The 17,287-nt window shown below is 38.7% G+C and overlaps 1 protein-coding gene across 2 annotated transcripts in view; it reads right to left on the bottom strand.

The window, feature by feature from the left end:
- The window catches only part of LOC131236837 (dolichyl-diphosphooligosaccharide--protein glycosyltransferase subunit STT3B), a 33,661-nt gene extending 17,035 nt beyond the window's left edge, over positions 1 to 16,626 (bottom strand). Inside the window, exon 1 of one of the 2 annotated variants that reach the window (XM_058234309.1) lies at positions 15,346 to 16,626. In XM_058234309.1, coding sequence (XP_058090292.1) covers positions 15,346 to 16,269 — 924 coding nt within the window. In that variant the 5' untranslated portion in view covers positions 16,270 to 16,626. The remainder of the gene's footprint in view (positions 1 to 15,345) is intronic. The other variant, XM_058234308.1, reaches the window with a different exon arrangement.
- Between the last annotated feature and the right edge of the window lie 661 nt (positions 16,627 to 17,287).

Raw genomic sequence — 17,287 nt, 5'->3', positions numbered from 1 at the left:
TTTCATAATTTTTTTGTGAAATAAACAATAGTCGCAAACTCATTATTGCAGTCAAATGTGGGTGATGTCACCACAAAATTACAAAAGTAATCATTACCCATTTACCGTTGTAATTGGAAAACCAAACATACCCTTAGTGATCAAGGTGGATTTCACATAAACATCATGGTGAGACCCGCCAATTTTTTAAGCCAACTTTAGACATTGTCATGCATAAGTTGTGACGCCAACTCATCTAGGCCTTAAAAAAATTGTCGAGATGGTCCACCATGACGTTTCTATAAAATCCACCCTGATCACCAGGTGCATCACTCAATTTTAGCTATAGGGCCCCAATATCAACCCAGTCCGTAAATCAGGTGGACTATAAGATTCGAAACAATGTACAAGGTGTACCTCTTCCAACTATTTCCATTCGTATGGCCCACCTGAATTACGGACCGGGCTAATTTTTGGGCCATGTGGCTAAAATGGGTGGATTTCACATAAACATTAAGTAGGGCACACAAATCTTTGAAGTCAACTACAACCATTTTCATGCAGAAGTCGTGACATGAACCGACCTATGCCTTCAAAATGTTATGGGACATGGCCCACCAAGACGTTTATGTAAAATACACCCCAATTACCAAGTGCATCACCTAATTTTAGCCGTAGGGCCCAAATATCAGCCCAAACTATGATTCAGGTGGGCCATATTAAGGGAAACAGCAGCCATCACCTTCCAAACTGTTTCCTTTCATGTGGCCCATGTGAATCGAGGATGGGCCTGCTTTTTGGTCCCTAGGCCTACATGTTAGCTTTGTATCGAACGATTGGAGTGGATTTCAAATAGTAATCATGGTGGGCCCTAAAAAATCAAGGGTGGTTGTCCCTCTCCCAGATTTTCCCTTCGTATGGCCCACCTAAATCACAGACCGGGTTGATTTTTGGACTCTACGATTAAAGTGAGGTGACGCACTTACTAATTGGGGTGGATTTCAGGTAAACATCAGTGGGGCCCACCAATTCTTAAAGAAAGGCCACAGTTCATTTTGGTGCTTGCGTCATCCACGGTAATGAGTGGTAATAAGGCTTGAAAACACACCTCTAGCCAAGGTAATCAAAACAGGCGAAATGGTGGTAAATGGAAACCATTAACCACTACCATATGACTCCCCAAACACTTACTTTTTGGCTTTTATCACCTATTACTACCCTTTACCCCATTTCCACCATGTCAAACGATCCCTAAGTGTATTTGGAAAGTCATACGGTGGTGGTAAATGGATTTGCATTTACCACCATTTCACTAGTTTTGAGTTCCTTGGCTAGAGGTGTCTTTTAAAGCTGCATTACCACCCATTACCATGGATGATGTAAGCAATAAAGCATTAAAATGAATTGTGGCCTTGCTTCAAGAATTGGTGGGTCCCCCTATGATGTTTATGTGAAATCTACCCCGATCACTAAATGTGTCACCTCAATTTAACCGTAGATCCCGAAAATCAACCCGGTCTGTGTTTGGGTGGACCATACAAAGGGAAAATCTAGGAGAAGGTCACCCACCCTTTTTTTTGGGGGCGGCCACCATGATTACTATATGAAATCCACTCCGATTGTTAGATACATAGCTAAAATGTAGGCCCAAGGACCAAAAATCAGGCCCATACTCGATACACATAGGTATGGGCCACACGACAGGAAATAGTTTGGAAAGTGAAGATTACTGTTTCCCTTCGTAAGGCCCACCTGAATCACAAAGTGGGGTACTATTTAGGCCCTACAACTAAAATTAAATGGCGCACCTAGTGATTGGGGCGTATTTTACATAAATGTCATAATGAGCCATGTACCAAGACATTTTCAAGGCCTAGATCGGTTCGCATCATGGCTTACTGCATGAAAATGGTTGTAGTTAACTTCAAGAATTGGTGTGCCCCACCTTAATGTTTACATGAAATCCACCCCGATCACCGGGTGCATCACCCCATTTTAGCTGTACGACCCAAAAATCAGCCCGGTCCATGATTCAGGTGGGCCATACGAAGGGAAATTGTTGGAAGAGGTACACCCTGTACACTGTTTCCAATCGTATATTCCATCTGAATCACAAACCAAGCTGATATTTGGGACCTACAACTAAAATTGAGTGATGCACCTAGTGATCGAGGTGGTTTTTATATAAACATTACGGTGGACCATCTCGACAATTTTTTTAAGGCCTGCATGAGTTGAAGTCATGACTTATGCATGAAAATGTCTAAAGTTGACTTCAAGAGTTGGTGGGTCCTACCATGATGCTTATGTGAAATCCACCCGGTCACTAAGTTTGTCACCTTAATTTAATCATAAACACCGAAATCAACCCAGTTCGTGATTTAGGTGGACCAGACGAAGGGAAATAATTGGAAGAGAGATGCCCAATATAATGTTTCCAATCATATGGTAGTGGATTTCACATAAACCTTACAGTGGGCCACTAGTGAGAATTGATAAAATACATGACATGCATGCAAAGAGGTGTCAAACACAAATTTTGGATTAACATAGAATCCATATGCACGGTGCCAAACATAATTAAGAATTCCAATTCACATAGATTTTGTGGTAATTGTGATTTGGATTCCAATTCATATGGAATCCATGCTACCAAACGACCCCTAAGAGTGCATTGAACACTCTTTTCATTCTAAGATCCACTAATCATATAATGGTTAATCCATGAACCACGTAGGAGTGCATCTTATTGCATTCATTCACGTTTGGGCTAACCAAAATTGTCGCACCACATGCACCTCTTAGTGAGATTCAAAAAGAGTTTGCCCATTCCCTTCTTTTGGCTCTCTCCAACAAGGAGTGTCAATCAGAAAAGGAAAGAAAGAAAGAAAGAAAATAAAATCCTAATAGAGTGTCTGACACCCACTTTCGAGTACTCTTATACTCTAGATCTCACCTCGGGGCTACCCTTGATGGCTCCACCTCTAGGGCTCTTGGGAAAGTATTAGCTGTTATTTTTCAATTGGCACACACTTGCATCTTGTAAGTCCCGCTAGGCTTAGCATACACTGAGGACCATTGTGTTCACATCTAAGTCCTTTTGCACTCTAGCAAAGTGTTAGCCTCACACTCACCTCTTCTACAACACCTTACCCAATACAAGAATGTCAACATTGACATTCACGTGAACTAGAAGTCACCATAGAGGTCTCCATTGGGCCCTTTACTAGGCGTTGCCAAAATGCCAATCATGAAATGACCATAATAAGTTAAGTGTCCTCTGTGACTTGACCCTTGAATAAAGTGTCATTCGAGTATCGACAGTGTATCACCATGCATATCATTGCTCTAGCTTGGAGCTCCTTAACTAAATAATGAATAAAGCATTAGCGCATACTTTTTTCACATGTTGTTTCATCATATACATATTGTTTAAGTTGTCAGCAAAAATGTTGAAATATTGCCAATCTTTTCATTGTCGTTGACTCAACGAAATCGAAAACCACAAATTCTGTTTCTCTTCTGGATATCGATGAGATTTTGCCAAAATTTTCAAATTTTCAATAATTCCAAAATAACGCTGATAATTTCCCATTGCCACCTACCACAAGTGGACACTGTAGTCAAACATCACCTTTTAATGTCGATAAAATGACGAAATTTTCGTCTATTGTCGAGAAAAAAAATCGAGCCAAGGTCCAGCATAAATATTTAAAAAGTTTTAAATAATAGAAAATACCTTTTTTTCTTTCTAATCTGTTTGAGAAAGTCAATTTCAGCACCTTTGGAGGAGTTTCGAGAGATTAAGAAGTGCATTCAATGGTTGAATTGTGGATTGACAAGGTTGATCTTCAAAAGGTATGAAATAACCCCCAAAAATCTTCGATTAGTTTCAGGGATTTCAACGAGGTTTTAGTAATCTTATTGGAGCACCTCAACCGCCTGGGTCTTTTCTTCACAATCCTTCGACACGAGTGCTTCTACATCAACCTTAAAAGGTGCACCTTTATGGTACATATGTGGCCTTCTTACAGTATAGTCTTGTCACAAGGTGTAGAGGTGGACCCCAACAAGGTGAAAGGCAATGTTGATTGGCCGACACCTACCACTACCTCTGAAGTTTATAGTTTTCATGGCCTTGCCACATTTTATGAACGTTTTGTGTGAAATTCAATAGCATCATAGCTCCAATCACTGATTGCATTAAACAAAGGGAGCTTTGATGGACAAGTGCAGCAACACGAGCATTTGATGGGATCAAATGTAAGATGGCCAAAGCTCCAGTCTTGCATCTTCCGGACTTTGAGAAGGTATTTAAGGTGAGTTGTGATGCTTCCAACATCGGCTTTGGTAAATTTCTCAATCATGAGGGGCCATCCAATAACATTCTTCAGTGAAAAGCTTTCTAATGCGAAGCAATGGTACTCCACTTATTACTTGAAATTGTATATCATTGTTCAGAATTTACAGCATTGGCATCACTATTTGGTAGGCAAGGAATTTGTCCTATACTCTGATCATGAAGCACTCAAGTCCTCAAACTCTCGGCAAAAGATGAGTGCTTGTTGTGTCAAGTGGAGTTCTTATCTTCAGGAATTCTCCTTTATCATCCATCACAAGGCTGGCAAGGACAATTAGGTTGTTAATGCATTGAGCTATCGTGCGCATTTATTGTCATCGACGTTTTTCACTATTCCGAGATTCGACGAAATGCGGCGTGAATTTGCTAACAACAAGGATTTCAAACATATTTATACAGATGTTCTTAGTGGGTACCATACGAGACACCCACATTTTAGCATTCATGATGGCTACTTATTCCAAAGGACGCAACTTTGCCTACCCAGTACGTCCATCCGCGAGTATGTTGTCAGGGAGTTACACACTGGTGAGTGTAGTAGTCACTTGAGTCGTGATAAGACCTTAGATCTCGTTGGAGATAAATACTTTTGGCCTAGTCCAAAATCAAATCTCATAAAGATTTGCCGGTTATGTAGGGTTTGCCAACTTACCAAATGAAAACACTGGATTGTATCAACCATTGTGGATCCCACATGCTCTATGGGAAAGATCTTAGCATGGACTCTGTCGTGAGCTTCCCAAAAACCACTCAGAACGTTGATTCAATATTTATGGACCGATTTTCAAAGGTGGCTTATTTCATACCATGCTCAAATACAACAGACGCTCTCTAACATTGCTCAATTATTTTTCGAGAGGTTGTTTGTCTTCATGAGCTTCCAAAGACAATTGTGTCGGATCATGATACTAAATTCATAAGTTATCTTATCTCTAAAAAACTCTTTGGGCAGCAATGAAAACCAAGTTTAAGTTCTCTAGTGCCCACCACCTTCAGACCAATGGTCAAATGGAATCAATCGTAGTTTGGGCAAGTTATTACGATGTCTTGTCCACAATCATATAGCTATGTGGGACCTAGTAATACCAATGGCTGAATTTTCCTATAATAACTCGGTCAACAAATCAACAAGAACGTAACTTTTTGAAGTAGTAACTGGTATATGACTGCATCTTCCAATTCAATTTGGTTCCTCTACCCATAGAGCCAAGACCAAGCATGGAAACTAATGACTTCATCCGCCATATGCTAGCAGGCGCATGATGAAGCTCAACACAATAACGCTACCAGTAATGAAAGTTATAAGCACCGTGTAGATACAAGACGTCGTTTTATTGCATTTGCGGAAGATGGCATGCTTATTGCCTATATTTGTCTTGAACGGTTACCAAACCCCTCCCCCGGGTACCTCGAGGAAGCTCCATCATTGCAATGCGAGACTATTCAAAATCATAAAGAAGATTATTACAAATGCTTATGTTTTAGATCTCCTACTAAATTTACTTATCAGTCCTACTTTAAATATGGAAGATCTTTCCATCTATCGTGGGCACCATACCAATGATGGTATCAAAGAACAAGCCATCACACTTCCTACCATTTTCCCACCTACAGACATGATTATTAATGTTCTTGAAGACCAGATTCTCTACACACGCCAAGGCGATTATTAGAAGTTTCTCATCCGTTGGCAAGAACGACCTCTCACCGATGCTTCATGGATCACAGTGACAAGACTTCCAATGCTTGAATCCTGACCTCTATGAGTAATATCAAGTTAGGAAGGATTGATACAAGCTGAAGTGGACCCACGATCCATAGGTCAAACCTAGGCCCATTAAGCCCAAGCCCCACAGCTAGCTCATCAATAAAGAGGGCCAAGCTTCCCATCTAGGTAGCTAGCTAGCAAAATCAACCAGTTAGCTATGCAATAATCAATCAATCAAATCTTCTTAATTGCATTCTTATCCCTTCGGCATCTTTTTATTACGTTTTCATTTTTGTAATAAGTAATTGGTTGTCGATGATATTATGAATATTCCTTGTTTGTACATCTCAAAGCTTATTTAAGGGCCTGGCATAATAGTATCAAGGCACATTTAAATTGAATAAAATTTATGAATTCTCTTTCTACTTTGTGTGTGATTCTTGTGATTAGCTTGGAGGTGTTTACGTTTGGTCAGATCTTTCTCATCAACTAGTTGCACCAATGACATGGCAAATGAATGGACAACATAGATATACAATGCATATATTGAGGTGGGCGCCACAGAGTCAGACACGCACGATTCCATGGTCATGTTGAGCTTGTCAGGCATAAACAAAAAGGGAAATGGAACCCCAACTTTTTTAACCCTAAAACCAAATCTAGAAGCAGTTTCAACGATTCTTTTTGGGAAAATAGCATGGGAGGAATTGTCAATGGAAAATTCCAACAAGATTACTAAAACCTTGTCGAAATCCTTGAAATCCATCACCTAATCGAAGAATTTTTGGGTTATTTCATACCTTTTGAAGACCAGCCTAGTCGATTTACAATCCAACCACTAAATACACTTCTCAATCTTTTGAAACCCCTCTATAGGTGCCAAAATTAACCTTCTCAAACAAATCCCAAAAAAAAAAAAGAGTTTTTTTTTCCAATATTTATGTTGGACATTGGCTCAATTTTGTCGTTGATAATTGATAAAAATTTCGCCACTTTATTGGTAATAAAAGATGGTTGTTGGTTATAGTGCCCACCCATGGAGGGTGGCAATAGGAAATTATCGACTACCAAGTCTGTCACACCCCGAACCTGGTACCCAAAGCATACGTTTCGTGTCTCAAATTGGATGCGCAAAGGGAGTAATTTTTTGGGTAATTTTTTTTTATTCCAAATATCTAAGCAGTAAGCTTGCAATCTCCACACAAGGCAAACTAAAATTTCATTCCAAAAATTTACCCCCATTACACATCGAATTCGGGACACGGCACGTGTCAGGTACCGAATTCAAGACATGACTGACTTTTGGAATTATCAAAATTTCGAAAAAATCGGCGAAAGCTCACCAATATCTAAAACATAAATGAAATTTGTGGTTTTCGATTTCGTTGAGCCAACGACAATGAAATTATTAGCGATATTTCAATCTTTTTGCTGACAACCTAAACACTAGGCAGAACAACCCGAGAGTGTGGTGCACCCAGTCCAATCTAGAAAGTGAAGTGGGGTACCCATATGGGGACCTCAAAGGTTATTTTGGACGTCTTGACACCAACGTTTTAAATAGCGATAGCATGTTGTGTAGCCTTCAGCCCTTGGTAGCGTGTAGTGTGAGTTACACGATACTTCTATTTTTAATTTAAAAATAGGAAAAACATATTAAATAGTAAGGGGGAAAAAGTTTTAAAATATATATATATATTAAAATGCCTAAAAGATTCATTCTTCAAGTACAAGCACGTTCAAAAAAATTATTAATTATCACTTATCAAAAGACAACCTATATATATATATATATATATAGAGAGAGAGAGAGAGAGAGAAAGAGAGAGAGAGGCATGCTCACCTACGCACCTACGCACGTGTGCACCTTGAACGGTCCATAAGATGCGGAATCCCATGAAACCTCAAGGGGTGAATTTTCACCCTGATCTAAGATTCTGGTGGGCCATAGCAAAGAGAAATTCAAATCAAGGGAAGAAACCGTTTGCACTTTTCATGGCCCACCGAAGTTTTGGTTCAAAGTAAAAATTGGTACCAGGGGGTTTCATGAGGTTCTGCTTCCTGTGGACCGTTCAGATTTTCGAGAAGCACTATCCACCTGTCATGGGTGTCACGACCCGTCGCTAAGCCTACCATATCCTTTATGGGCGTATATATATATATATATATATATATATATATATATATATATATATATATATATATATATATATATATAAAGTAATAAACCAAATCAAATAATTATCACATCAACAACTTTCCAAGCAAACCACTTTAATTAATGGTCTAATTGAAACTGCAAGTCACACAACTCACAGGTATGAAAAAGAAATAAAAATCCCACAGGTTAAGAGTATTAAGTGCAAAATAGATGTCATCAATACAAAGAGGAGTTTTTGAAAACCCTCTTTCGAAACCCTTTTTTTAGGAGATAAAAAAAAAATTTATTAAGAGAGCCACCGTAATGCGGCAACAAAATACGACCTAGCACTAAACAAAAAAGGTGGAAAATTCCACATTTTGTTGCTTCAACACAAACAGCCCATTCCACCACCACATATTTGATTCTACAAATTATCCCTTCCACAGGGAAGGCCTTGTTGTTGATAGTACGGCCATTCCACTCCTTCCAAATGAGCCAGACAATTCCCATAGCCAAACATTTTGTTGCTTTGAAACCTTTTTTTCTTTTAAGCTTAGTTTTAAAAGTTTTTTAATGTGTGACTTTCACACCAACTTTAACACCACCATTTTAAGTGAAAGTAGACGAAGAAAGGTTTGATTTTAACTTTATATTCTAAGTTTTCTGTGCTGTGAGTTTTACACCATTTTTAACAAACAAAGCTAAAAAACAAAAAATAAATAAATAAATAAATAAACATTGTATCGTACGATACAAACGCTACACGCTACAACCTACGACCCCTGTAGCATACGCTACAAGGGATTTATGCTATTTAGCTACACTATGCTATGTAGCGTATGCTACAAACGCTATTTGAAACACCGCTTGACACCCATTAAGGGTGGAAAGACTTGAGGGTTAAATAAACCTATTTTAAAAACTTATTTCTTTCTTCTTTTTTCTTTTCACCTTTTTTGGAGAGAGATCGCACCAAACTCTTTTTCCCCATTTATTTTAGATCAAAGCTATGGTTTATGAACTAAATACCTCTTCCCTTAGTTTTTTGGTTAACTCACGAGAATTTGATTTCTTTCTTCTACCAGTCTTGTAAGATCACAATGTTGGACTTCTTAAAAGCAATTTGAGCTTCCATTGTGTGGTACCAAACAAGAGATTGCGGGGCTCAACCTTTCATTGGTCCAATTTAAGTAAAGACATTTTGGGTAATCATTCATCATCATTGGTCCATTTCTCTATATATAGTGGCTATGACATTTTTTCTTCATTTGAATGATTAAAACATCTAAATGTATTTGATCAAAGGAACCCATGCAGAGTGGTCACATATAAGAGATACCAAGGATAGGTATATGATTAGTAATTCTTGCAACAAGTCAAGGGAAGGATTTATTGATGTAATCAACATCTTGTTTCTATTGGATAATTTCACCACTGTCATAGCCCAAGTGCTTGCCCAAGGGTAGGAAGTAAAACACTCGTACTCGTAGTCTGGCCGAAGACAAGTCGGCATGTCCCTCAAGTGCAAACACCAAGTGTTGTGCAATAAACCTAAGATGCAAAAGAGACGCAAGAGAGTGCAAGAATGTTGTTGTTACGCAAAAGCACCAAATCTTACTAGTCTCTGACAATTATGAGAATGGTTACAAACATTGTTGTCATGTGCGATCGCATATGCCATTTTTTTAGAAGGATTGCATATGCCATCATGGCATATGTGATCCAGGATAGTATGCAATGGCATACCTTTTTATGCGATAAGTATGTGATCGCATATGCAAGTATGCAATGGCATTCTTTACAATTTGAGCTTTTTTTAAGTAAATTGTAAATTGTATTTGTAAATTAAGTTATAACTTGTAACTTATAAGTTTGTTCAAGTAATCATTTATCAATAAATTTTCTATGTTTAAATTTTTGAATAATTAATTCTCTCTTAATGTAACATATTATTTGTTTTGTTAAATTTTATGTAAATATAATTTAAGTGATTAAATATAAATTATTTTATAGATGGTCTAATATTCTCAAACACTCAAACTACAATGAAATAAGTAAAAGAACCCAATCTTAGCTTTTCCTATTTTTTTTAGAATTTTTTTTCAAAATTTTCCTCTTTTTTTCCATTTTTTTTACTAAAAAAAAAAAAAGAGCAATATGCGATCGCATATGGGATTATGCGATGGCATATGAGAACAACACATGCCAGTCGCATACGATGGCATATGCAATTTAACAACATTGGTTACAAATGGGGACCCTTCCTCCTTATATAGACATAAGAACATTCTAGACTACATTTGATGGCTAAGATTGGCATCATGTGGCAATCATCCAATGGTCATGAAAACTCTAGAAACCATTTAGACTATTTTACACTATCTATATAAAACCCACTAGAGAACTCTAGAACATTCCAAAGATATCTACCCTACTCTACGCACTATTGTCTATAAGTATCTACATTTTTCTACACTGTACATTCCGTCTAGGGTACAAGTAGTGCCAAAGTCCCTTGAAAAGCCTCTTGAATGTATGGTCTGTGAAAACACACCCCAAAGTCCTAGATGAGATAAAAGAATACATTAATGAATGAATGAAGTGTAAAATAGAAGAAAGATGGTGGGAAAATGGTTTTCGCATATAATACATTTGTTTTGCATGATAAAGAAGAAGAAGAAGAAGATGATCATGATGGTAAGGAAATTCAGTCAAAGGAGGAATAGAAGGAAGAGACAGTTTGCCAATACACAGGCTGGAATAGCATTTGACACTGCTTATTAAAAAGCTTCAAGGAAACTATTGAAGCTACAGCGCAATTCAGAACAGGGATGAAAGCTCCAAATTATCATGAGCTACAAGTACCTCTTTAAAAGAAAGAAGAAGAGGTAAAGCACACAAAAGATCCTTTGATGACATATAGGGAGGCATGGACAAATTATATGGGTATAATTTTTTGAGACAGATGGGCACACACGGATATGGGAGAATGTTGAATCAATTTTTTGGTAAATTGGTTGATTGAGACTATATTTTTGGACACGTTGTGCTACTCGCTGCATTGACCTCGTGTTAGAGTGCATTTGAGATATCCCCATAGTGAAAGGGGTAATTGACAAAGGAACTGCGTTGAATGTGTTCATGTATTATTACTCCAGTGTCCTAAACATGATGATAAAGTTTAGTAAATGAAACTTGTGAGACTAGCCATCACTAGGTTCACCTCTTCCTATATCAAATTTTAAAGCACATATGATTGTGAAGGGAAGTTTTTGATAGTTTCCACTTCAAAAGACTGGATAACTAGTAAATTGGCAAAGCATGAAAAAAAGAAAGAGAACATGTTATATAGTTCACCAACCTTCACTTGAAAGAACATTTTTTTTTTTTGGGTTTAAAGATCACTGCACAACTAGTTTGTGTAGTGCATCCGGTTGACAGTGATGAGTCCACAACAGGGTACATCTATGAGGCCACAGACAGAATGAAAGAAGCAATAAAGAATTTTTTTGGTGGGAAGTAAGAAGCAATAAACAATGCCATGAATGGGAATAAAAAAGGTATCTTCTGATTTTGAAAATTATTGATTGCATGTGGGTTATACAACTCCATTGACCACTGAACATGCAACAGGTTACTTTTCATTGCGGCTATGTATTATGGAAATCCTAATTGACTCTAACAAAGAGGTGGATGAAGGTCTCTATGATTAGAAAAAGAGGCTGGTTCAAGATCCCGATGCGCAAGAGATCCTCTCTGAGGAATTGTCTACGTACAGAAGTGTGCAAGAGCTATTTGGAAGAAAGTTGGCATTTTGACAATGGGGAAAAGCACAATCTGACACGTCTCTTTAAAAATATATTCACATGCTTCAATTTGAAACTTTCGAACTCTTAATTCTTAACATGTGAGAATGATTTGATAGATAAATTTGGAATTTGCAACCCATAGCTGCAGTTGAATGGTGGAGATCACATGGGAGACGAACTCCAAATTTACAACAGCTAGCTTTTCAAATTCTCAGCTTGGCTTGCAATGCTTTTCGTTGTAAATGCAGCTAGAGCATCTGATAATGTGAATTAGTAAGCTGTTTCGGGATTTGATTTTTCAACACAATTGTTTTTAAAGGCACTTATTTCACTTTAAAGGGCTATTTGGAAGGGAGTTGGCATTTTGAGAAGGGCACAAGTACACCGTGACAGTTCTCCCCTTTAAAAATCTATTCACAATTTCACATGCTTGATTTGAAAATTTTGAACTTTAATTATTTATATGCGATAATGATTCAATAGATTATTTTGAAAATTTTGAACATCTTTGAGCATGTGAGTTAGTGGTCTGCATCATATGCAATCTCTTAACAACATCATTTCATTTTATTTTAAAGTTACTCACCTCACTTATTCAGATGTGCTGATCTACAACAAAAACTGGAATAAGCCTTAATTGCATTATCGTTCCAATCAAGTGCTGCTCCCCTAGCTTTTTATACTTGCTAACATTTTGAAATAGATGCTTCCTTACTCCCACAACGGAATATGTTCACGCTTCACTTCACGCTTCATGCAACTATAAAATACGCAAGTTACAAATGTGGCTTATCGATTAGCATGTGTTCAATAAGTCTTGGGAAGACAGAGCTTCCTCTCAACTCTTCCAATAACCTTATCCCAAAGGTGCCTTACCGACTTTCCAATGCATAAAAGAATGAAATGTGTCAAGGAAAAAGAACCCACTTCACACCCAAAAACATCTGCCAACCAATGCATAACAGAAGACCCCCCCCCTCTCTTTTCTTTTATTCTAATAAAAAGAAGGAAAAAAAAAAACTATTTACCACAATGAATTGATTTTTCTCATACCTTTAGTATGAAACAAGTTTCGACACAATGATATATAACTAATCCTAAAGTTGTTATATATATCTAACAACTCAACAGGTAAGCACCACTTCCAAAAACTCACATTTACTAAAAATAAAAATAAAAAATCCAATGAATCCACTAATCATTCTAATTAAACCGATCAAATTCAAGAAACCCTTGATAGAGTGGGATGGGGAAATAGGATTCACGTAGCCAACCCAATTAATTGGGATAAGGCCCAGATGATGATGATTGATGCCTGTTGTATCCCTTTTGGTGTTAATAAAATATGCTTTTGACAAAGTTGGCACTAATTCCTTGAACCCTCCCCCTCAGGGTGTGTGAAGCCATTATATAGGCCAGCTAAGAAAAGGAGATGAATGGTATCTTTTTTAAATTTTATGTTACCATTCAAAATTAATAATAATAATAATAATAATAACTTTTTTACGACTTTAGTAGATTTAGCTTATGTTAGTGATTAGTTGCATACCAGTTTGGTGATGGTTTGATAGTGATTATTAGTTTGATAAGTAGAAGGTTTGGTGCATAATTTGCTTTTGTTTAATTACCTAATGTTTCAATTTTAGTTTTTCTTCGAATATTTTTCCTGAATTTGATTGGTTTAACATGAATGATTAGTGGATTCATTGGAATTTTTTAGTAAATGTGAGTTTTTGGAAGTGGTGTCTAACTGGTGAGCTGTTAGATATATAACAACTTAAGAATTAGTTATATTTCACTGTGTCAAAATTGGTTTCATGTTAACGGTATTAGAAAAACAATATGAATATTTCATTGTGGTAAAATTATTTTCAAGCTAAACGTATTAAAAAATCAATATGCATAATATATATATACATAGATTTTTTAATATGTTTAGCTTGAAAATATATAGATATACATACATACATATATCATGTATGATAAAAATAATAACACATTAATATAAAAAATGGGGCCGGCTTCTCCAAGCATGGGCCTATCATCAACACGCACCTCAAGCATTCGAAGGGCCTTTGTCTGTCACAAGCATCTAGCAACCTTGACTATATTTGCCATAGAGTAAGTTTAGTCGGTAAAAATAAAAATAAAGGTCCAAAGCTTGGATGGCAAGGACTTTCCAATCTGGAAGTGTTTTGGGTCATCCCAATCCACAATGGATTGCATATGATCAGTGCTTTAGAATCTGGATTGATGCAACATAGAACAAACTTGTACAGACAAGAAGCACCTGGGTACCACTCGTGTTCTAACGTAGCATGAGTTAATTCCTTTGGAGTAAAAGAACCAACACTGAAAGAACCTAATGGTTATAGAAAAATGCATATGATCGAATTAGTTCTCCCATCTTGCATCTTGTTAAAATCAAGTGGGTCATAATATTGACAACAAAAATCATGCATGAGATCATCATAGAACCAAAAAAAAATAAAAATCAATTGGGCCAAGAAACAAGATAAAGTTTAGTGAAAAGGTATTGCAAAGTGCAAGTCTGGTGCTGAATTGGAGGGAGCTTCTATTTGCAAAACATTTTCCCACTCTCAAATTGCATTCTTCCTTGCACTTCTAAACCTCCTATTGATCCTAAGAAAAGCTAACGCTTCCGTTAATCTATTAGGATCACCTTTAACACAATCAACTATGCACATTTGTAGTTTTGGTCATTTTTGGAACCAGGGTTTTGGTAGAAATAATTACTAAGCGAATTCATATATTTTACAAATATATTTCTTTTGATAGATAAGTATGCATTACAAATATCAGATAAGTATGTTTTACAAATATCAAATGCACTTTGAAGTCTTACCATCTACCCAACATTGTGCATTTGCCACAACATTGTTGTGGCAACTCATCAACAGTACATGTGGTGTACAACCCAATCTGTACCATCCATATCATGGACCCCATTACAAATGGAGCATAAGCCAAAAATAATCCTCATTGAACGGTCCTGTTCAATTAGTGGCTATCAAAATGGACAGCTAAACAAAAAATGGTCAGCTGCCCAAATTCAACAGGTATTTTCGGGCTATACTCCAACCGCAAGGGGGCCCATGATTCAGGTGGCCTGGATTGGCAATTTGGCATGCATGTATGCTAAATAGACAGTGGATGAGTTGCCACAAAAATACATAGTAGCCTAGCATATTCTACAATATTCCCAGAACAACTCCCACTTCATGCAATGACAGTCAGATGTTATCAAGCCATACAAATCATTCCCAGAAGCCAAAAACACCAACAAATAAAAACTCTCAGGAAAATTCATAAAAATTCGATTTACCTGCATCAGGAAAAACACACCCATGGCAGCCATGTGCTCCCCTGACTGCACATGCTGAAACCCGACAAACCGAATCTGCATGGCGAGCAGCATCCCCACCACATACATGCAATTATATGCCACATAAAGCCTCATCGAATACCGCCCTGTCACCAGCAACACCAACACATAGAGCGGCACCAGGTTAATGATAAATACGTACCCGCCCCATGCCGACACCATGTAGAAGTACCCGAATGCTGATGCCAGGGCCCACGCCAGCGACCCTGTGTTCACCGCCTTCACAAAGAGATAGAACGTGAGGAGGAGCGCGAAGATTGCGACCCCCTCATTGTCATAGGACCCTGCAACCGACCTGGATATGTACCCAGGGCAGATCGCGATCAGCGCTGCGGCGACAAGGCCGGCCCCGGAATCCCAGATCTCCTTGCCGAAGAAGTAGGCGACGAGAGTGGTGTTGGACGCGAAGAAGGGAGCAGTCAGCACACAGACTTCGCGGATGTGGACGGCGAAGCTGAGGAAGCGCAAAGCCCTGTAGAGGAGGGCGGCAGTGACCATGAGGCCCGGGTAGAGGGTCCCACCGATGATTCGACCGAGCGGGTACCAGCTCTCGGAGTCAAACCAGTTCCAGAACTCGTAGAAGCCATTATTCGTGAGGAAGACCGTCGTGCGGTAGTTGAAGTAAGGATCGAACTCGTGGATCATGCTCTCGTAGCGGAGAACGCTGAAGAGGCGGATGGCGAATGCAAGGACGTACACCAAACATAGGGTACTCACGCGGAGCAGGAGTTCCTGCTGCTTCGTCTTCAGCTTCGGGAACTTCAGGTAGGAGAGGAGGTCCGGAGCGAGGCTAACTTGCGCCGACGGTGTAGTGGAAGTGGATCCGGCTTTCACTCCGTTTGGGTGTTCGGTTTTTCCGCCCATCGTGAAATGGCTTTGATTTTTTCTTTTTCTTTCTTTTAGGGAAATGGATTTAAAGGTGATGGGATTTCATGATTCTCTGAGGATAAGAAAAGGAAGGGAATTGTACGGAGGTTCTGCTATATATGAATCTGGAATCAGAGAGAGAGAGAGAGAGAGAGAGAGAGAGAAGAATTATACGGAGGCTTTGTATATATGAATCTGGAATCGGAGAGCGAGAGACGGATGAGAGAAGGGTTTTTGTTAGTGAGGCGAGGGTTTTGGATGGGCGTGGGATCCGAGAAGGGGAAAGAAATGGGCTTTCGGAAAGATGCAGAAAGTGGAATGTGTATTGACTCGCGAGAGATGCCGGACTGTTGTGCGAGTGACGTGCGTGCGAAAGGTAGATCAAGGACGTTCGCTTGTGCGGTCCACGATGAGCAATCAACTCATTCGGTAGCCACACGTGTGCAGTGGCTACGGATTGTTGTTAACTTACTCCGACCGTCCATATCTCTTTTACGTGTGGCCCACCTACCGAGCAGACCTGCCTGGTTTTGAGACGAAGATATATATGCACACGGGACTTGCTGGGCAATTGGGTACAATCACTCTCACGTGTGCCGCGTACGCGCGTGTGAGGGCGAGTGCAGAAAAATGTACGCTAGCAGGACTCGATGCGGTTCAACTAAAGTGAGGTCCACTGTTTCAAACCAAGCCGTCCAATCTGTGGGAACCTCCTCTGACATTTATTTGTTGGATTAGAACCATTGAATATTTTATTTCGACCATCCATTAAATGTTGGGCCACTGTCTTGGATGGAATTGATACGATGTCTGCGTATTAATTAATACACTGCAAAAGTCACTGACCAGGACGTGGATTGGCTGGTGATCGCTGGGAACGGATTGGCTACTCCCCCTGCCACCAGCCAATGGCTGGTGGTTGGTGCTCTGTGGGCCCCACCATGATGTATTTGTTTCATCCATGCCGTCCATCTATTTTTCTAGATCATTTTATGTATGAGAACCAAAGCATATC

The sequence above is a fragment of the Magnolia sinica genome, chromosome 2, assembly GCF_029962835.1.
Source record: "Magnolia sinica isolate HGM2019 chromosome 2, MsV1, whole genome shotgun sequence".
NCBI classification, from domain to species: Eukaryota; Viridiplantae; Streptophyta; class Magnoliopsida; order Magnoliales; family Magnoliaceae; genus Magnolia; species Magnolia sinica.
The sequence above is the reverse complement of the archived record's forward strand: the minus strand, read 5'-3'. Positions and strand labels throughout refer to the sequence as shown.